Below are 22,248 nucleotides of genomic sequence, written 5' to 3'. Positions count from 1 at the left end.
TAGGTGAATCTCCTTGTTGTATTTATAATTTGCATACTAAGTGGACTAAATGGTTCTTGTTTTTTTGGTGAAGGTGGACGTTAACCATACATCACGCTTTCCAAACCAGGCCAAAAAAATATACATACTGAAGCATCAACTCTTGGCCATAAAATTATAATGAAAGCTTGTTAATGTACATGAGTTGAAGAATTCAGGACCTTTGCTTAAAGCTACAAAATAATTTTGCTGAGGAGCCACAGCCTCTGCAGCAACAGGTGGAATTCTAGTGAGTCCAAGTGGTTAAGTGTTTTTCATGTACAGAAAACAAAGCCTATCAATCACTTGACTGAAGCTCTGACTGCGTAGTCCCACTCTGAACTGAATTACCCATTATTCCTGGCTTCCAGAGCTGGAAGCACTGTCGCTGTAACCAAACTCCATTTATAATTCTTGATGTTTTCAAAGTTTCCTGGCTGGATATTGGAGAGGAACGCTGGTTTTTAATGACTTCTAAGTCTTTTTAACTGATCTACAGTTCAGCATTACTCTTGAACTTGCTGGACCTGATTCCAGCAGTTTAAGCTGCTGACTATCACTCAGTTAGGGGGAGATCGTACCTGCTCACCACAGTTACACAGAGCAGGAACAGGTGTTTGGGGAGCAGAGTGGGAATGACAGAGGCTCCATTTTTCTTAGTACAAGTCAATGAACCATCACCATGACTGTTGCTTTCAATCAAAAGTAGCGATACTACAGTGTGAAAATTCTTAATTAAAAGTAAGGTTATGTATTCAAAAAATATAAATACATTAGCAAAATATATTTAATGTATCTACAACAAAAGCATTGCTATTGAAGCGGTAGTTGTTGCTGGTAGATATGGAGCTGTTATACTGTTGGATAGTTTCATTAAATTCATCCAGGAAGCACAACTGAAATTCTATCCAGATCTCTTTCTCTGTCATTGTAAACTACAATGAGTAAGGAGTGACATTTCTGTGGAGGTTGCAGTGGACAGCAATTTCACTGAAAGCTCTTGCCTGAAAATGTCGCTATGTCATTTATTTGACAAGTGTAGTTCCCTTGACATTTATTGCATAACGTCTTTATTGACAAAAATCCACTCTGCCTCAAGCTAATGTTACAACTTTTTCTTACAGTATTGAGTAAGTTGTATAAAAATTTCAGGCTCTCCATTCAGGCATTAAAATTCAATACATAACTCCTAGATGAGCGTTTGGATGCAAAGGCAGTGACACAGCAGGGAAACAGATAAATGGACTGAAGAAAGGGGACGCGGCAAACAGCACGGGGTTAAAAACCTTATTTCGATTGTTAGAAAATTATGTTCTCATCCAAACCATCCAGGACTCGTGGATTGATTACAGTTGGACAACCAGCAAAGCAAAGAAAGTCCATGTACTTCAAACAAGCAGAGCGGAGAGGGTGAGGAAAGGGACAAATGTAAGGATGAAAGGATGGATGGATGTAACAGGGAGTAGATGTGCAGAGGAATACCATTAAAGAAGGCAGTGCTGCAAGAGCACGTCCAGCGGCCTGAAACCCAGGGGATGACTGCCTCTACCACACCCACATCCCCACAAAGCAAAAGACACACTCAAAGTGAGGCACCTCTCACATGCTTGACAATCCCTCACACCATTAGCTCTTGTAAAGATTTCTTTATTGGTATATGTCATGCTCTGAGTTTTCCTAGAAAACAGCAGTGCCTAGTTATGAAGTAATGGCCTTAATCAGTGGCTGGCTCCATGCCTGAACCTGGGCTTGTGACTTAATCATCACTGTTTGGTTTTCTCCATGGATACAGTGAAGAAGTCCCAGAACACTCTCACTTTATGACAACATGCCTCAAAAGTAGGAAAAATAAGTCCCAGCGTTGTTTGAGAAGAATGAAGGGGGTTATGTAAGTTAAAAACAGACTAGGCAAGCGTCTGTTGAAACATGAGAATCACATTAGGCTGATCACATCTTGTTTCACTTCATCCTGATACAGCTGCTACGCAATGAGAAAGAAGGACGGGCTTAGAGATTACAGCTGAGTGTGACAGAAGTGAGGCGAGTGTATAAGGAAAGTAAAAGACTGGCGAGCCAAGGTTATTTCCACTGTCAAGAACAGTTCCCAACAAAGTCATTTCCTAGGAAGGAGCATCTCAAAAAAAGTCCCAGAAAAAGACACAAAACAGAACAGAGAGCATTTTGGAAAGTTAAGAGAGGGAAGGTAATCTGTAACAAGGCATAAAGGGAATTTATGTGGGCGCTAAAGTCTAGCTGTGCTGTCTGCCTCTTTGTGTCTGTTAGAGATTTAAACAGCAGGAAGTCTGACGCATACAGGCCCATACAGCTTTCTCAGTACGAATGTATTAAGCTAATACTGCCAACATGAAACAAGAGCATTGTCCCTGCTCTGCTCTAATAGGGTTCAAGAGAATGAGACTAAAGGAACTGCAATTGACCCGTGATAACCCAAACTCTTCAGGGTCTCTCTGCTTGTCTTGAAAACATACTTGATTAAGCTCTGAGGACCAAAACATTGTACAGTTATATTTAAAAAGAAAGTTTTTTTTTTTTTTTTTTTTTCATTTATAAGTCTGACAAAAACATGAGAGAGTCTTTCACAAGGTATGGAGGCGTGAGGTTGAAAATCTCTAGTATTGATTTATAGGTGCTCTTAGAGCACGGATGGTATGTTTAACAGTAAACTGGACATTTATGATGCTGCGAAATACCACTGACAGATGTGAACATTTGACATGTAACACCTGCCAATGCAGGCCTGATTTAAGACTGAGGGGCCATGTATAGAGCTGGCAAATACAGTACTGTAGTCATAACATTGTATCCAAAAATGGCAGCCAGCCATGTAATGAAAATCTTGCAGATGGCCGGAAGTGGACCAGCCTACTATCACGAGGAAGTACTTATATAGGGGATGATTCTGTGGCATATGATTCACATGTAACGCCAGTGTTTGGTGATTAACACTAATGGTGTAGAGATCAGGTGGTGGATAAACATGTAGGGTCTCAATTAAATGTCAGAAATCAGTGCTTGTATCCCATCTCAGACATGAGTTTTGCAAACCTGAATCATATCTTGATGACAGATCAACAATTTGACATGCTGAATAAGAAATATCTAGTGCCTTAATAGCAACCAGTTACTTGGCAGCAATCACATAGTGCTCCAAAGTGCTGAACAACACCACAAAGTACTGCACTACAATTTTTGAATTTGTCTGAAATTGACCCAGAATCCAAAAGTAAACTGATGCATGTTTTATCAGGTTTTAAATTCAGTGAACCACAAAACAGAATTTTAAGATCAAAAATTGGATGTTTCTTACAAAAATCCTCCTTGGGAGTCACAGCTGACCTCTTACACTTTTTTCACTAAAGAACCAGATATTTTCTAAAGCAGCAGGTCCCCTTTTGTGCTGACGATTCAATGCCCATCCAAGCCTTACAAGTTTTTCATCTGCCGGTTACTTCATAGCACTGTCTATACAAAAATTAACAGGACTTTCTTCTGTTCTTCCAGTAACTATGGATGCCTGAAATGCCTCCTCCCATTCATTCTTTTGCTCGGTGTGTATTACACCTGTAACTCTCTCAGCAACATGTCCGTCCCAGCAGCTGCCGACTCAGGTTGACAGACTGCCGTGGATCAAATGTGGAAGTGGAGCGTGAATGGTGGAGAGCTTGAGGGTAGAGTCTTAACTGCCTCTACCTCTGCTCTCTGTTTCATTCTCTCTCTGCTGGAGTAACTTTGGGCCGATCAACCTGTGAAAGAGTGTGAAATATCGGTCCTGGGATCTCATCCATCAAATCCACACAGAGGGGCCCTCTGTGGAGAACAGTAACCACATCTGATATTGCAGTAAAACAAAGAAAGGAACCAGGCTTCCATCTTCACAAAGATGCTATCAAATTTAAGATGTCCATCACGGATCACTTCACTGACTTCCAATGTGGTTTGACAGATCACTTTGGAGTCTGCCGCCATCAGCATGAATCTATTTGTGAGATTAATGGAGATGAGCTTGACAACAAGGCCTACAATTGGCCCATGGTTGGTTTTCTCTGTTTAATATGGCAGCACTGAGCTCATAGTACTAGTCTCCTCCACAGCCCTCTCCATCCCGAAGAGCTTTAATCTCCCACTGGGCCTCTGGGCGACCCATCCAACACACATTTGCATATATCTGCATATTTCCCATTAGGCTCCACTTGTTGCCTTTTCATGGAAAACTCGGATATGGTGATGATCACCCTTGACGGTAATGGTCCTATCTTTCTCTGCCTCTTTCCTTCTTCCCTTTCTCCCTAACTTTTTTTTCCCCACACCACCTCTTGATCCCATGTTTCCATTCTGTCGTCTCTCTCACTTTCTCTCTCTATCTGTTGTAGCTGTGATCAGTGTGCAGTATGGAAGTCTGATCCGGAGACAAAGGGAGAAGAGCTCCCAGTCAGATCAGCAGTGCTTGCTACAGTAAACCATCTGGGGCCACTGACAGCCTCCGGCCTGAGAGAACACAATAACAAGACAGAAGAAATGAATTCAGCGCACAATGACCACAACTGAACCAGACTAATTAGATTAATATGTGATCAACTATTCAATTAGGCCTATTCAACTGCAGAGCTCAAGAGGTATGGATATATGCAAATGAGATGAGTGAGCACAAACTGGGGGGGGGAAAGCCATCAAAGTGTGTTAACAACCTCTATGTATATATTCATTCAGTCATTCACTCACTGAGTAGACTGTTTGTACACACACAGGGGAGACAATTAATGTTTCATAGTATAGCCATGAGCACTGGTTGTCATGTCACAAAAGACTACATATTGAATAACTGTAGAAGGCCAGCTGTTGAGGAGCAGCCTCCTGTGGCGGAGCCAAGTTAGATCATCTTTAAGGTGGGAAAAATATTCACTAAACTGGTCCCAGCATTTATTTGTGTAAGAGCCAATGTTTAATTTGTCTCCAGAGTCTCTGGATTACTCTTTAAATTTAGATTCAGGCCAGACAGGTGCACAGAAGACTCTGGTTTGTCCAGTGTGTGAATATCTGTTGGTGTCGAGATTTCAGACGGGCTGGGAACGTCTCAAGGTTGTTTTCCTGCCTGGCATCCAGTTTATGCTAGAAAAACTACAGCTCCCAGTAACAATTAAAAGGTCAGGTCATCCAAATTACAAAACAAAAATACTGCAATGAAATGAAATGTAGCCTTGCAGACAGTTTAAAAAGAACCCAGATAGGCCAGACAAGCATCATTGTGAACAAATTCCACTAGGGCTACTTTCTGCTGAAGAGATGGTTCCTATCTTAAAATCTGGGTAAATTAACTTGTGTACTTGAACTTGTGTAGAAAATGAATGCTGAAGGCAATATTTTTTTGAGTATTTTTTTGATATTTTAAGAGTAGACAGAAATCATAGCACCACCTATTGGAGAACAGTTAGTTCTGACAGTGTTCTCTGAAGAAAGTATGACTGTAAAAGCCTTTATTAGCTTCTTATTATGAGGATGAGTGCAATGCTATCAAAAAGAAAGTGCACTAAAGAAGGTGGCATTCACCAAAAAGCTCAGCATCACCTTTCTCCGGCTGCTTAATTTTCTGCAGGGCGCTAATCAAGCGCCTGTCTCCACTCATGAATTTAGAGGGAAACCTCGAGCATTTAAATGTGCATTTAATTGCGTTGGTTCTGGAAGCGTCGTTAAGTAAGAGCTGGGAAATACATTTCTTAATGCGACTTAGTGATGCCCGGCAAATCAAAGACCATCAAGCGAATTAATGAGGGTGAGCGGCGAGCGCATTAAGAGTAGAGACGAAGCGCCTCCATAAACAAATACATATCTCTCAACTAGACAGCAGGGACAGAGGGATAATGTGGAAGACGTAATAAATAGACTTTGCTGTCAATAGGCATGGTACGCTATCCAATCCAACACAATGTGCCTCACTTTAACAGTGTAAATACACACACACACACACACACACACACACACATCTTTATTCTGCTGTGTTTTTAAATGGCAGACAGATGCTTCTTCAGTGGCGTTCCTTTGCTCCTGTGAATAGAGCTGAGAAAGCTTCTAAAGAAGAAGAGAGGAGCGGGCAGGAGGTGGGGGAGGCGACGGCAGTGGGGAGGGGGCAGAGATGAAAAAGAGGAGAACTAGAAATATGAAACCTTCCTAGTTATTAAAAGCTGTCTTGCGAGGGCAGCGCTCCTGTCGTTAAGTACTCTTTCAATTATTAACGGCGCTGCCGCTTTCATCCGCTGGCATATGAATGCCAATACAGCTCCAACACACACGTTTACCGGCAGCCTTTTCTACTTGGTAACAGGCAAACACACACACACACACACACACACACACACACATCCGGTATTCAGCTGTAATTGTTGCAGAGCTGGTGAGAGGGCAGGTCAGCATTGAGAATGATTATATAAAACTGGATGTTTTGAGGCTGTCTGGGAGCTCTACAGTGTGAACAGATGGTCAGAGACAAAGAAAATAACTTCATCATCAAGGCAAAATTCAAAAACCACACTCGCTGAGAGATTTTACGACCTGAGCGGGCCAGCCTCTGGGGGGAGCTGCAGGTATACTGTGACGGCCAACAGGGCTCAGGTCAGGCCCAGTTTGGTTTGTATTTTTTTCCTCAACTGTCAAGTGCCCGTCAAGCTTTTGCAATAATGAAGAGGAGATGAGGAGAGAGATTGGAGATAGTTGGGATTGAGCCGTGGGCAATAAGAGAGGAGCAGGAAGCTTTTAGGGTGTTATCCTGCCTCTCTGCTCGCAGCTCCAAATGTTCCTGTGCTTCTGATGAGACGGGCTCACATGACAGATTACCAGCACAAATGCTGCTCAAGGGAAAGCTGGCACAGGGAGAGATCCAAACACACCACCGTCGGATATACAACTGTGTGTGTTGGACAGTGGGTGGTGTGTAGAGAGGGACACTGTGGCAGTGGCAGGATCATATTTGTGCCTGATGTAGTCACTGGATGAATGCAATAAGGTGCTTTCTGGCATGAAAAGGCAGGACATCACTCACATATTCATGCACTTATGGCTGTGGTTCTCTGTGAAGTTTGAGGAATTTCCATTGCAAAAATGATGGATACATTGGCTTTCTAGTGCCACTTTCTTACAAGGCATACTTTAAAACTGTTTCAAAGGTTTTATTAATTGTCAATGAATTGTTTACCTGATTTGTCTTTTTAGCTTTTTATTAACCATTAATAAGCCAACAGTTACAAATGATAAAGCCTTTTTAAAGTATGCTTTTAGAATGTGGCACATTTTTTCTCTTATTCAGTTGACAAGACATAATTCTAATTAAGTGGAACTACTTTGTTGAGTTTCACTCAAAGGCTAATCCATTTGTTCAAAGCATTTTCTTAAGTAATGTTTAATTTTCTCAGTTACACTAAAGCGGCCTGGCACAGTTGTCTTTGTTTAAAGATACAGACATTTATATCTAAAGAATGGAAACAAACTTGACCCTAGTTTGCCAATAAATCCTAAAATGTTGAGGACAATTTGTCTGTTTCCAAACAAACTACCTTGTTATAAGATGATGTCTATGCATAAGTAACACCAGTCACTAAAGTAGAAACATGAAAAATGAGAGTTGATTTCAGAATTTCAGTTGCATTGGAAATAGGCTGAAGTGTTTTTACTGAAGATTTACTCACTGTTTTGAAAAAGTCATGTGTAAGACTTGACAAGATGGAGATTTTGTTGCAGTGCGTTTTCATAGGGAAGTTCCTGACAAAACAGGAAGGTTGAACCGTGCTGTGGACCTATTTTGGGCTCTTAGAGAACACTTGTTTTAAAGCCAGGCCCAGTCATTCTGCCCATTGAAAGTTAGCAGAGGAGGGAATGTTGGACTGACGGGGAGCGCTGCTTATCGACCGTGGCCGGGCGTGTTTCCACTCTGGAGATGGGACGCGAGGCACTGGGGCGTGCTGACGGCCATCCCCCGGGACTCCTGTCCAATTACAGCTCAAAATGAGCCAGGAGAGCGCTGAGATTGGGCTGGGTGCACCAAGGTGATGATGGAAGGAGGGGGGGGCTGAGAGATGGAAAGTAAAGGGGGCCAAGGATATGAGTAGCACTTGAAATTAATGGAGCAGGGTGGAGCAGGACTCCCAGGGATGAGCAGAGGGCCTGCTGATGGCATTAACTCCGCCCTCAAGCAGCCATTTGGGGTGGTGGCGCAGGGGGGGGGGGGGCTCCAGTAATCTCAGGACAAAGAGCGGAGAGAGCTCACAAGGCGATTGCAGCACTTCCACCGGGCAGAGCCGGCGCTGCGGACGGCTTGGAACATCGACCACTGTGATGTATGGCAGGTTAACTGTGCATGACACTATTAGAGGGAGCCAGACACCTGTGATGTTCAATGCAACTCATGAAATCTTTAAAGCATGATCACATAACTAAGCTGAGAATTCAAGTTGCAATCCAGATTTCATTCTGACTCACATCACGTAAAAACTGACAAATTGAAAGATTTCAGCAAAGATTTTAATAGGCGCTGGTGTTCAGAGGGCTTTCATTTGAAATGTCATATTTGGACGACTCTGCTCCAAGAGCTATTAAGCAGAAATGTGTTCGTCTATAAAAGAGCTCTTCTGTGTGTGATTGCCATTTAATAGCCGGCCATACGTTCACGCTCCAGTCTCGCTTTAATGTTGCGGTGCACCAGGGACTGACAGCGAGCGAGGGGAGAGAACCCAAGGCCTTGAAACATCTCGTCCAAATTACCGTCATCTTCCAAAGCACGGCGTCGAGGGGATGAGATGAAATGTTGTCATAATGTTGCTGTGGCTGAGCTCATTGCCTGCACATTCAGTGCATATGGCCACAAGATATGACACAGGCTGGAATAATAACACACTGGTAGTACACACACACACGCTAGCATTACAAGAATAAATCTGTTTTGATTACACATTCAGTTTTGATTTAATTAATACTAGACTGATTGCGTATCGGAAGCCCTGATTTGAGTCTACATTTTGATCAGACAACAAACAAGTACGCTCATTTCTACTGGTTTTAATGGAGAGTTTGAGTATGCGGTTATATTCCAAATTGTATCTCAGAGGCTTCTGGACTGGCAAAAATGTGCATGTTTTGAATTTTACAGCATGAAAACAGTCAAATTTAAATTCTAAGATAGTGAATAATGATACAAGATATCAACTTGTATCAGTTGCAATCCAAAAATAACCCGTTAAATCCTATCAGTAACAAAGTGGCACAGACAAGTGCACTTGTGTTCACTGTTTGACACACAAAGAAAACATGATCGTCACAGAGTCGAGAGAGAGAGAGAGAGAGAGAGAGAGAGAGAGGGAGAGAGAGAGAGAGGGAGGGAGGAAGGGAGAGGAGGAGAGATAGAGAAACACATTTAAAGTTTTTTGCCGGGAGTCAGCGATGCTTTTAATACATCCAGTCACATCAATGGCACATTAAGACAGTGTAACCACGGCAACAGACACCAGGATTATGTCAAAGAGAGGCACACAAAAGATCCAAAGATGCTTTGTTTAAAACAGTGGCAATACAGTCCTGAGAGAGAAGAAAAGAGAAGAAAGGAAAAGAGAAGAAAAGAAAAGAAAAGAATTGAAGACAGAAATAAGCAAGGTTCCAAGAAAGAAAGCTTGAAATATACTCAAGGCTGCAAGGGCAGGATTTGCTGCACCCGCTGAGTGTGTGTGTGTGTGTGTAGCTGTATTAATCACATTGTGAGGGCATAAATCTGTGCACTCAGTCCCATTTTGGAGACGTAACATCCACTTGGGGACAAAAAGTAGGTCCCCACAATTTCAACCCTTATGTTCTGAGGCTAGGACTTTGGTTTTGGTTAGGAATAGAGTCAAGGTCGGCGTTAGGCATGTGGTGGTGATGGTTAAAGTTTGGTCTCCAGGGAATTAATGTAAGTCAATGCAATGTCCAAAGTGGTAAAAACAAGTTGCCTTTAAATGTGCTTCGTGAATATCCTCAATAAATTTGACACTAACCTCAACAGGAAGAGCTCAGGCTTCTGCTTCCCACCTCACACGCATGTCTCCCTCTCTCTCTCCCTCGCTGTCTATTACTCTCAGACACACACCCACACAACCACCCACACACACACACACACTCACACACAGTATGAGATGTAATGACCATGATGGCTCCGGGGCTCTTTTTTTGAGTCATCTGACTGCGAGCAGAACATTAAGCAACAGTCCACTCCCAGAAAACACACACTGTTTCTGCAGCTGCAGTAACACCGTCTGTCTCCTCTTCACTTCTCACTCGCTTTTCACTACTTTTCCACCTCTCTTGACATTTTCATCTTTATCCAATTTTTTGGTCTTCAAGCACCAAATTCAGAAGTAAGCTCTGTACCTGGTGGAGTGGCAGCTTTTAAAACTTTGTTGCAGTGAAGTAATTTTAAACAAATCCACTGTTCTTTACCGAGAAGTAGAGTGGATGGTCAAAATAAATAGTACATCTTATAGTATGATAAAACAATCCAACAAAAGAGTTTCCAGCTGTACAGTGTTTTTATTATTTTGTCCACCCCCAGTTTAAAATCAGTGACCCCACGCAAATGTTCTACTGCAACAATGTCACTTTTAAGTGCATTAAGTAACCGATGAGTTATCCCAGACACTTAACTGCCATAAATTGCAGTCAGATCCAACAGAGATGTGTCAGCATGCAAAACGTAATATGAATATTGCTTGCTTTGTTGCTTCCTTTTTGGGGCTAGAAATGTCTTTGGATGATTGTGAATTTCTTGAAACTGCAACAGTGAATTTTGAAAGCCTGAAGCCTCCAGAGTTGCAGTACATGGGGAAGTAATAGTTGCGTTATTGATCCTTTTGTGCTAGAGGAGAGAATTATTTTTATTGACTATGCTTTCATTATGTTTAAAATGCTAATTCTGATTATTTGGCTCTGTATGCACACTTTCTTTACATTTTAGATTGACAGGACACTGGCTTCACTTTCACACTGTCTCAGTTAAGTCAACAACAGCAAAAACGTAGCACACGGGGAGGAGGTTGGGGAGCTGCAGCAGTAAACTGTGTTGGCATGTGACCATGTGCACCTGCACGACTATGACTGCATCTTCCTAATCGGCTGGTGGCAAAGCAGCCGATGAATGAGCACCTGAGAGTGAAGCATGAATGGAGCAGCTTTGAAACAGAGCCAATGAAAACTAACCAGAACCTGAACAGAGTCCCACCTCACCTGATTTGACTAGATATGAATTGGACCAGACTCAACTCAGGTCCTGGGTAGGTCTCAGGACTCGACTCGCAAAGACCTCTAATACTGCAGCTGTGCACCAGTTTCTCGTTAATTCCAGATCAGCAGGCAGTCAGCAGGATCACACCAGATCTGTTTTCATTTAGAGTCAATACATAGTTGTAATTTTTGATTTTTGTATATTTATAGTTCTTTTACAACATCACATTGTGTTAGAGACCCAAATTCATGAATTACAATAAAACAACTCTTGTTCACTTCTAGTTTGTGGAAGGGGGTTTTCCTGTCTTTCACACAGACATGATGACTCAGAGTCTGGAGCCAATCAGCTCTGGTTACATCATGCAGTATTCCTGCTATCTGGACCCCACCCTGCAGAACTGTTCGCTTTTCAACACTCTGTAACTTTGAGTGCATGATCTCCTCCATGGCATGCAGTGAGTGTGACGGTTGTAGTCCAGTTTCTTTATTCCTGTTCTGCTTCATCTCTTCCAGCTGCTAGTATCATGTCTGAAAACATTTCTTCCACCCAATGACCTCTGACCTCTGACCTCTGACCACCACGCTCCCTGACAAATGGTCGCCTCCTCCATCATGATTTGATTTAACTGATTATATATAATAATACACTGGTTATCTGTGGGTATATTTGGCTGCTGATGTGCCTTCATAAACCAAAACCAGCTGATCTCTGTTGATAGAGTTCCTGACTGATTAAAGATGACTGTCAACTCGCTGCAGTCAGCCAACTGTACTTCATGCTCTCTTCTGTCCAGACAGTTTGCATTTTAAAAACAAAAGAGATCATCCTCAGTCTAACTGATTTTCTCTTGAGCTTGCTGTTTTTTCTTCCTTCTTTTTTTTTTCCACCCTTCCTTTTACAACACTCCAGGGTCACCATCTGCATGGCAACACTCACAGCGTGACACTTCCATAACCCAGGAGGAGGAAGAGAGTGAAAGAGCACAGGCCTCGGTCTCTCTCCCTCTCTTTCTCCCTCTATTCACAGGCCACCCATAATTCATTAGCTCTCCCTCTCATCCTCTCTATATTTTTCTCTCTCTGCAGTGTGACCAATGCGGGTTTCTGAAAGCTTGTTCGGATATTTTCTGGAATGAAGCTGCTGACAGTCGATATTCTGTAGCGCCATTCAGCATGTTTTAAATTTGACCATTTTCATGCCAAACCTCATTCAGAAAAAGCTATTTTTTAGACCATGGGACAATAAAAAGTCCCACTGAAACCAAAGCTGGTATTCACAATGATGCATATTTGACAGTATAGTCAATCAAGCTGCATCCTCTGCAGTATGTCAACAACATGCAACCAGAACAGACTTTTAATATTAAGCTGACAAGTGTCATGTTTTTTGCTTTAACTCTCATTGTCATCAACTTATCAGGTTCTTTTTGCATGGATGGAGAACGTATCCATTTACATGAGGAATAATGATTTCTTTAACAGTTAGCCCCTGGGACTGCACAGCCTGACCTATTGAAGTGATCCTGCTTAAGCAAATTCTTACTATGAGTGGTCAGTTTTTCATTTGGCCTCAGGTCATGCATTGTCTGCATTTTGTTTTTCCTTTTCTGGCTTCACTTTGAGCATCCATCAGTCACTCACACACACAGATTTAATTCCTTTTCTTTTTTCTTCCTGGGCAGAGTGCCAGTGTTTTTCTTTCCTTCGCTGACTCTCATCCCCTCTTCACCCCCCACCCCCACCCCAGTTGCAAGCGAAAGCTGTTTATTTATTCACACAAGATCCATCCCCCCCAACCCAGCTTTCTTTCTCTCCCTAATTGTCTTCCCCTATTCCTCCCCTGGTTACATGCTAGTAGAGGATCGCTGTGAGGAGGATGGCGAGCGGATGGGGATGGGGTAAGGTGGTTAGTTAAGGGCGACCCAAAGGGTTGGAGAATAGCAGAGGAACTCCACCGCAGATAACGACTGTGAGGTGGGAGAGAAATACAAAGAGAAGAAAAAAGGAGCGATGTAAAGAGAGAAGGTGGAGAAGAGTCTACTCTATACTTCCTGTGTCTCTTAAGCTGCACAGCATAAACACAGGTTTAGAGCGGTACCTTTGAGAATAAGACTATAACAAAGTGCAGCACTAAAACACAGCCAGAAGGAATGATTAGTGTATGTGTGTGTGTGTGTTTCTGTGTGTGTGAGGAGGAGAGAGGGTGAGAGGATTGGTGAGAGAGAGAGAAAGAGTGCGAGCAAGAGAGATATAGATAGAGTGCCATGCTCCAGGTGGTGCATTATTAAACAGATTTGTCACTTTGGGCCGATGGTGTTAAGTGCATGTTTGTGCGTGTGTATGTGTGTGCGTGCGTGTGTGTGTGTGTGAGTGTTTTGGATGTGTGTGTATGTGCTGAGGCTAATGTATAGGCTGCATTGACCAGTTTGAGATAGAAAATGAATTTAAAAAAGCTAATCAACTTCTCAAAAGATAAAAGGGAAAGAAATAAGAAAAGACAGATAGACAGAGGAAAAAATGCAGACAGATAAAGAGAAAAGGAAAAGGGAAAGGAAAGGAGAGATAATGAAAAAGAAAGACAGAAAGAGAAGAGAAATGAAGAGGACAACAGAGAGGAAAAGACAAGGTATGAAAAAGAAAGAAAGAAAAAGAAAGGTCTCTCTGTGGCATTCCTCACACTTTCAGCACATTTGATTTACATGTGCGGTCACATTACCTCATGCTCACTGATTATATGGTATCTGTATGCACACACACACACACACACACACACACACACATCATGTGAGGTGTGTGTTACAGTTGTGTTTTAAATCCTTGCACTGCTGTTGGCTAAGCTGATCTTCGCTGGGAGAAAAAAAAGAGGGAAAAAAAGCAGCTACTGCATCTGCCATGACAGGCAACAACACTTGTTTTAGTCAAAAATAACATTAAAGAGACAGACAATGTCCTTTGTCTGTGTGTGTGTGTGTGTGTGTGTGTGTGATCTGTAAGCCTGTGGTAGGTAATCTTACTTTTGGAAGAAATCAAACAAGACGAATGCTGAATTTGGCAACAAATACAGAGGATGGGACAGGAACATACACACACACATGGACACGCAAACTCACACTGTAACCCGTGAACACACTGTTTGAAAGGCTGAAAACGATGCAGCAGTGTGACTGAAATATACTTGTAAAGGCAGAACAATAGCCAGGTTTCAACTCTGACAGCTGGAGGAGATGCAGGAACTACTCTTAGACAGTCTGATATTTATTTTAAAAGTCATCCGTGGTGGAAAAAGCTCCTAGAAACGACATTTTAACCACAAACGTCTTCCCTGAAACCAAAGATGATAAACAAATTCAAGCTTACATGAGTGGAAACCGATGAACATATTGCACGAACATCATCAGCGGTGGGAGAAGGAGTGTAGATTCATTACTGAGGTGAAAATGCAACCACAATGTAAAAACACCACATTACAGGCAAGAGTCCCCTATACAACCTGTAACTTAAGTATTAAAGGTAACAGTACTCAAAATGCAGCACAACTGCCAGTCAGACTGCAGAGTTTAATGCAGTGTTTTACCTCAGAGGTGGCACACAAAAGATGAAGATGATCCATGTTTTTGAAATAAAACATCCTTGAGGGGAAAAGTGCAGAGGTGCTAGGCCCTCTACTGTGACTAATTTGATGATGGGGCTAAACTAATTTCCAGTGGGTAACATTGGATTCTTATATTATTACGTATGTTACTGGATTATTATTGGTGCTACGTTAATTTATAAGCAGTAGTATGATGTTGTTGTAGATGGTCAAAGTGGAGCTGATTTTTTAAAAACTTTATACACTGTTGTAGAGTTTAGGCTCAGTCAGTTATTTGAAGAGTTACAGGACAGGATCAATTACAGTTCAGATAATGGATTAATTAAGACTCTGTTCAAGGAAAAATGCCATGAATGACTAGTACTGGTGAAAAATCTAGAATGTCCTGCTATTCTTTGTCTTATATGACAGTTCACTGAATATCTTTGAGTTTAAAACTGTTGTGCCGACAAAACTGACTCTACAGATCATTTGGCAATAATGAAACTAATTGTTATTGACAGGCCTGAACTGTTGGGCAGTTTAATCTATAAAAATGTATATTTTATCAGATCATCATCACATTTTGTGTATAAATCTGCAGAGTAACAAGTAACTGCAGCTGTCAAATAAATGTAGAGGAGTAGATAGTACAGTAGTGCAGTAGAAGTAATAGGACAGTAAGTGCACTTTCTAACTTTCCGCCTGTGTAAATCTCATATTGATAACACTATGATCATAATATGGTGTGTAATATCCATCTTTAAATAAAACACTGTGTGTTTAACAACACACACCTGGAGGAGTCTTGCCTACATGGCGCCCATTCCCTCTTTTCCGTCTCTCCTGTAATTTCTAGTCTTTCCAGCTCCTCTGTAGCTTTTCCAGTCCCCTTCCTTCTCTGTCATCTTTCCTCCATCTCTTTTGTGTTTTGTGACGCACTTTCGCCTGAGCTGTGTAATTATCTCTTGCTGATTCCAGGGGGTTCGGAGGAATTCAGCCCTCCCTCTCTTTCTCCTTCTGCCCGCCCCGTCCGCCTCCGTCACTCGGATGCTGAATGCTGTATTGTTCTCCGCCGTCACAAAGCCTTGATTGACAGCTGTGGGAAGCGGAGGGTGAATTCGGAGTCCACCCCACAGCACCCCTGCTGCTGCCATCACTTATATTTAAACTCGTCACCCAGATTTTTCTTTTATCACACCGTTTAAGTGATGTGGTGGTTAGAAAAAGCAAACTCTCGTCAGGATGCATCATTTGACAAAAAATAAAAACCACAACGAAGTCCAGACTGCAGCTCTAATTTTAACATGATTTAACTCTACTTGGCAAACACAATTTGACTAAACTTTATTGTGTAAATAAAAGTGTGAACAAACGTGACCAAGGTGAATTTACAGTCCGTGTTCTTTCTCTGGAACCAGCAACTCCTACCTTTTCCCATCATTCAAACTACATGAGCTCTAACATTAACCTCTGATGCACTTAAAGTACCAACGCTCTGCTCCTGAGGACGAGCAAAAACTTAATTATATTTATCTAAACCATCTAAGGTGTTTCCTCTGAGCTGCTCTTCCTGAAAAAAAAAAAAAAAGCCAAAGAGAGAGCCATGAAAATAGCTTGTCAGGACGTCACGTGACTGAAACAGCGTCATTGTTCACACGCATCGAATTCTGCTGCAATCATCTTTGTTCATGGAGCAAATCAGGGCAGAGAGAGCAGAGACTGTTCTCAGCTCAGTGGAAAAAGTAGCATAAGATATACAACAAGCCAGCACACGCTGCGATGGAAAGATGGAAAAGGAGACGGAAGAAAGAGTTTATCCAAACTTGGAGGATTTACGGGGTTAAATTTTTTATGAACTGATGCCTGCCTCATTTTATATAATGGCTTCAGTGTATCCTGAGTGTCTAACCTGCTGTTTTGGAACCTTACCCATTGCAAAACAAAAGAAATTCTGAAGTAAACACTGAAAACTTAGTGTTTACCTCACCACCATGAAAACGCTCAAATTTAAAGATAAAACTCTGACGACCAGCAGCTTCAGCCCGAAGATATCAGTAACTGTCTGTAAGAAATGTTTTCTTTCTAACCCTTTAGTTAAAACCAGTATAATCCTGAATGGAGAGAAGGTCTGGCTTATAGATAAAGCACCACACACACACTCTCACGCCATGCTCACACACACTATCAGAGGGGATTTAAAGATTCAAACAGTGGTCTTGGTAATTAGGCAGATGGATTTGTGCCTCTCCTCCCGGTCCAGCAGGATATAAAGCGACACATAATGCAAGTGGACAAACTCTTTAAGTAGATTAATTAAAACCAACATTGCGGGGGTCAAAGGTCAAGACCCTTTTCGCTGTCAACCTCCTCATTCTTCCCTTTCCTTTCCCTCCTGCTTAGTGCGGAGCTGCAGGACAGTACACTGTGAATCGAAAGGATTTTCTATGATTGGACGACGGTGCAAACGGACCCGAAGAGATTTTTTTTAAAGGGTTTTTTTAATGTCAGAGCTCAAACATGAGCACTCATTTTCACGTTAGGGGTAAGAATTTTTCACTTATTTCCAAACTTAACCTCTAGTTTTGGCTGATTTCCCTCATCTTTAACTTCCTGTCTTTGTATCTGCAAACCAGACGTTAATAGAATTAAAAAAAAACAAAAAAAACCCTGAGCTCTCCTCTCTCCCCTCCCTAATTGAATACAGAGCACACCTCGTCTTTGCCGCGTGAGAGTGTGTGTGCATGTGTGTGTGTGGTAGCTGGATGTAATCAGATGGAATTAATATGCATGCTGTTTCTCATTATGGAATAACTGAACTGCACTTCAGATATGTGATGTGCATCATGAGAGGCAAGGACAGATTTCTATCATCCATCCACTGCGCTCTCTCTGGAAATAAGTGTGTGTTTATATGTATATGTGTGTGTGCGCGCGTGTGTAGACTGATACAATATATAACAGAAATAAAGATTGCAGAGGAGAAGATACACCCTGCTGCTGATCAGATAACACTTGCTTTAACTCCTTATTGCATTTAAACTAAATCAAATTCCACAGAGCTGCATTAATCAGCTAATTGTGCTAATACGCATATCATGCTGCCTAATTGTGCTACAGCAGTAGGGTCTCATCTTTCATCTGCATCGATAGTTTGCTTTAAAGTTTTCCTTGCTTTGAAATCTTTGTGATTTGATATCTTTTTTTGTTTGTTTTTAATAACAAGAATCAATTAGCAAAAAAGCAAAAAAAAAACAACCCTGCAGTTCCACCGTATCACTCAGTCGTCGCTGTTGTTCAACCATAACGCTGAAAATTCAGGTTCCAGCTGCGTCATCGTGTGTTAAAATTTAGAAAACGATATATAAGTGTTTGTGCTCCTTTTCGCTTCCCTTTGTTCAGCCGCTCCAGGCGCTTGACATAAATGACAACAGCAGCACACACACACACACACTTTCTTGTTAATGCTGTGTTTATGATACGAGTCTCTAAGTGTGTGTGTGTCTGAGCGTGACGGAGGTGAGTCTCATTAGGGAGAAAACGACGCAGAGAAATGCAGCCGAGGTGCTTCATTATCATAGACGATTGAGAAGAGCATTTGTGGGCGTGAGTGCTCGTTTATTTGTGTGTGAGGGAATGAGTGAGCGAGTCAGTTAAAGTGTGTGTGTATGTGTGTGTGTGTGTGTGTGTGTGTGTGTGTGTGTGACCCCAAGAGAGTGTGAGCGACGGGCCGGCGGTAAGCTGGTCTTTATTAAGATGCGCCGTCTTTGGAGAGGGACAGCTGCTCCTGCCTCTAATCTGGAAGAACAAAGGTTTAATAAAGAGAAGATGAGAGAGACAAGGGGGAGGTAAATACCTCTCTGTCTCCACTTTCTCTCCTTCCTCACTTTGTTTTCTCACTTTTCGTTTGCTGCCTTCTTTCCTAACAGCTGATCCGACTCCGCTGTAAAGAAGCGACGGCGAAAACCTCCCTGGATTTCCTGTGTCAAAGTTTGCATAATATCTATAGATCTGAAACTTAAATCCTCACTTTTGACCTTTGACCTTTCACTTGTCGAGCAAACATGGCGATTATTAAGTCATTATCTGTGCTAAAATTAGCCAAAAGTGACATTTTTTAATGCTACCAGGAGATCTGTCCCCGTTAAGCAAATAGACCGAGAGGAGAGGATGAGAGTGTGTCCAGAGAGAAAGTCTCTACTGCAGTTATTTATGAGTGTGTGTGTGTGTGTCTATGTGTGTGTGTGGGGTCAGCTGCACGCCCTATTTCTCTGGATGGTCATCACTGCCTGTTTGGAGATGACATCATTTAGCCCCCCCCCCTTCGTCCATCAGCAGTTCACTGAAATATGCCTGCTCTACATTACTCCACTCATTTTCTATTTTGGATTTGTGGATAATGATGGTGGGATGGAGGGCAGCGGAGGGATAAAAATGATAAAAGAGGGGAGAGGCAGTATTAAAAGAATAATTTGAGGGTCTTGAGGGTTCTGTCTCCTCTCTCCGTTTCTAAAATAGAATTTGCGATAGTCCCCGCCGCTGAGTCTGTCGAGGGAATAATGACTTATTTATCAAATGGCTGAAATATTCAGGGACAAGGCCTTTTAAATTCCAGCTTTTAAATTCATAGGCTTTTCTGCTGAGATGCTTAATGACAGTGAATGTATTCATAGTGATTTGCAGGTCCGAGATAGAGCCTCATGTCCTGCCTATGAGTCTAATAGCTGTTTGACAAAAAGGAGACAGTGCTCACTCAAGACTAGGTGAGCTGGAAAAGTTTCACCTTTGACCTCACGGGAGGCTCAGTGAATCAAATTGTGCATCGGGGGGCCACCTCGTCCTGCCAAGAAATAAATGGCTGTGTTGCTGGAGCGGCGCTGAAAACATGTTTTGCAGCTCGGGAGATAAAATTTAATGTTCTCTAAAAGCGCTCTGTTGCAGGCAATCAGCCATGAGTAAATGTTTCAAGATAAATTCCTGGAGGGGGTGTACTTTTTTTTTTTGTTTGTTTTTCTGGCAGCGCATGAGGCTCGTCAACATTTGGAGGGACCAAATCAGCATGGGGGTGGGTGGGGTGGAAGTGGGGGGTGGGGGGTGGATGGTAAAGAAGGTGGGAGGGGGAGAGGGAGGGGGGTGATGATGACAAACGAGTGTTATTCTTACTTCTACTCTGGAATGGACGAAGTTTGGAGGTGGTGGTGGTGAAGCGCTGCGAGGGGACAGCGTCGGGGGGTTAACGAGATGTACGCGGACACAGAGCAGCTTGCATGCGTCAGACTCATGACAGAGCAGAGGAGAAGAGGGAGAGGAGCTCAGAAAGTAGCGAGAGCGCTGTACTCGGCGCAGATTGTAGCCAAACGGCGCAAACAGTGCGTAATTACGCACCGTAGCGCCAGAACCAGAGCTCAGAGGGCGGCGACCTCCCGCCTGCGCCGCGTTCCACCCTTATTTTCTCCAAGAAAAAAAAAACAAAAATAAAACAAAACACCCGTACCTCTGTCTCTATCCCCTCTCTGCTATCAACCCGTTCACAATGGCGAAAGGCTGTGGAGAAACTGACCGGACGCTTACCTTAACACGTTCCAGCTTTTCAGGGGGTCCAGGTCTGAAATTATAGAAACCATGGTCGACTGGCTGGGCAGCACCGGGAGAGGGAGGGGGTGCGGCAGAAAAAGATCGAAAGAAAAAGCGGCGCAAAGGCTGTAAACTCCGTCTGCGAATGACAGCGATTGCTCGGATGCAACCCGTCCTGGTTGTTCAGTGGGTGATGAGCGCTGTCACAGCTCTCTCTCTCTCTCTCTCTCTCTCTCTCTCTCTCTCTCTCTCTCTCTCTCTCTCTCTCTCTCTCGCTCGCTCGCTCGCTCGCTCACTCCCTCCGCCCCCTCCTGTACGAAGTCTGCGCTCTGCAGACGCGTCTCCGATCTTCCTCTGGTCCCTCTTTCACAGGCAGGCTGCTGCTGGAAATGCAGGGATGTACAGTAGAGGAGGGTAAACCCCACCTAGGCAACTCATTTACCCATCTTCCCTCATTATAAATATGCTATAAGGAACAGAGTCTACAAACATTTTTTGAAATCACTGAGAGAATACTGCACTTATTAAGACAAGTTGTTTTGCATTGAGAACAAATGAAATTATCATCCCACAAACTCCAAAAAGAGAAAAGTCTAACTTTTGAGGATTTACCTACAGTTACTCAGTGAATAGATATTAAATTGTTCCAATAATGTGAAATATTTCACAGCTTCAAACACAACTGTTGGCTGTGTGTGATGTGAAGTGTGATGCAGTTATCATCACAGCCCTGCAGAGAAACTTGCTGTCTGCAAACCCCTGTCAGCGCTGACTTCCTGTGTGACACCACCACATCCTGTTGATAACTGCTTTTTTTTTCTCTCTATTTTCTTTTTCCCCTCCCCCTCGATATGGCAGCAGATGCGTCATTCCTGGCGAAGAATGACAAGACCTCAGCCAAGTCCCACCTATTCTGAGCTCCCATCTATTTGCTCATTGGGAAAAAACAGATGAGCCCCGATGGAGGTGGGGAGAGAAAAAAGAAGAGAGTGTCAGAACTGTGTCTGTTTCAGATAATTGTCTGGGACAACAGAAGAGAGTGGGGATGAAAGTCTCTGCCAAAGCCATTGGAGTTACAGCACCTGTGGTTTGTTATTTTCAGGGTTATGATATTAGTCATTGCTCGTGCACTAAAAGATAACAGACAGGACACTGCTGCAATTTAACTTTAGAGTTAGCTAGAAAAATGACCTCTGAACGTAAGACAAAACTCTGCCTTTTTTTTTTTTTTTAGTTTGATCATGTAGAGTTTTTGCTTTTCAAGCTGTTACTGGGTGTGTGCAACCAGAGGATGATGATGAGATCCATCACCTAAAGTTAAAGCGTTTTGAAAAATCCCAAAAATTGGGGTTGTAAGGTTCTCTGCAGTAATGAGCTTTCAGGTAATTTCCAGCTGATGTTCCTGCAGAGCGGCAATACCAGTTCGCGTGGAAGCAAACACAGAATTTGAACTCTGAGTTGAGCACACTGTAGGTAAGACATAACAGTAATGCAAAGCTACAGCCCGGCACTCTCAGCATCAGCAGCCATACTGCACCGGCTTTAAATAGACTCAATTGGACATCTGCTTCACTGAGGAGGAGGAGGAGGATGGAGAGAGTTGACAGCATCTCTCTCCTCTTCCTCTGTCTCTATTTCTGTCTCTTGCGCTCATATAGACACGAACGTTCGCACAAACGCATGTACATTGGCGAGATCAAACCAAGTTTAGCTCTCCTCTGCACAGTTCTAATTTCTGCATAATAATCACGTTGGCAAGCCTGACGTCTGGAGTAGGTGTTGGTGCGTCTGTACAAGTTAGCAATGCATACATACACCTGTCTGCATGACAG

The 22,248-nt window shown here is 42.7% G+C and overlaps 1 protein-coding gene across 1 annotated transcript in view; it reads right to left on the bottom strand.

The window, feature by feature from the left end:
• The window catches only part of celf2 (cugbp, Elav-like family member 2), a 190,934-nt gene extending 170,267 nt beyond the window's left edge, over positions 1-20,667 (bottom strand). Inside the window, exon 1 of the mRNA XM_018694928.2 lies at positions 20,414-20,667. Within this exon, the coding sequence (XP_018550444.1) occupies positions 20,414-20,466 (53 nt within the window). The 5' untranslated portion in view covers positions 20,467-20,667. The remainder of the gene's footprint in view (positions 1-20,413) is intronic.
• Between the last annotated feature and the right edge of the window lie 1,581 nt (positions 20,668-22,248).

This window comes from Lates calcarifer, linkage group LG18 (assembly GCF_001640805.2).
Source record: "Lates calcarifer isolate ASB-BC8 linkage group LG18, TLL_Latcal_v3, whole genome shotgun sequence".
Lineage (NCBI taxonomy): Eukaryota > Metazoa > Chordata > Actinopteri > Centropomidae > Lates > Lates calcarifer.
Note: the sequence above shows the minus strand (reverse complement) of the source record. Positions and strands in the feature narration are given on the sequence as shown.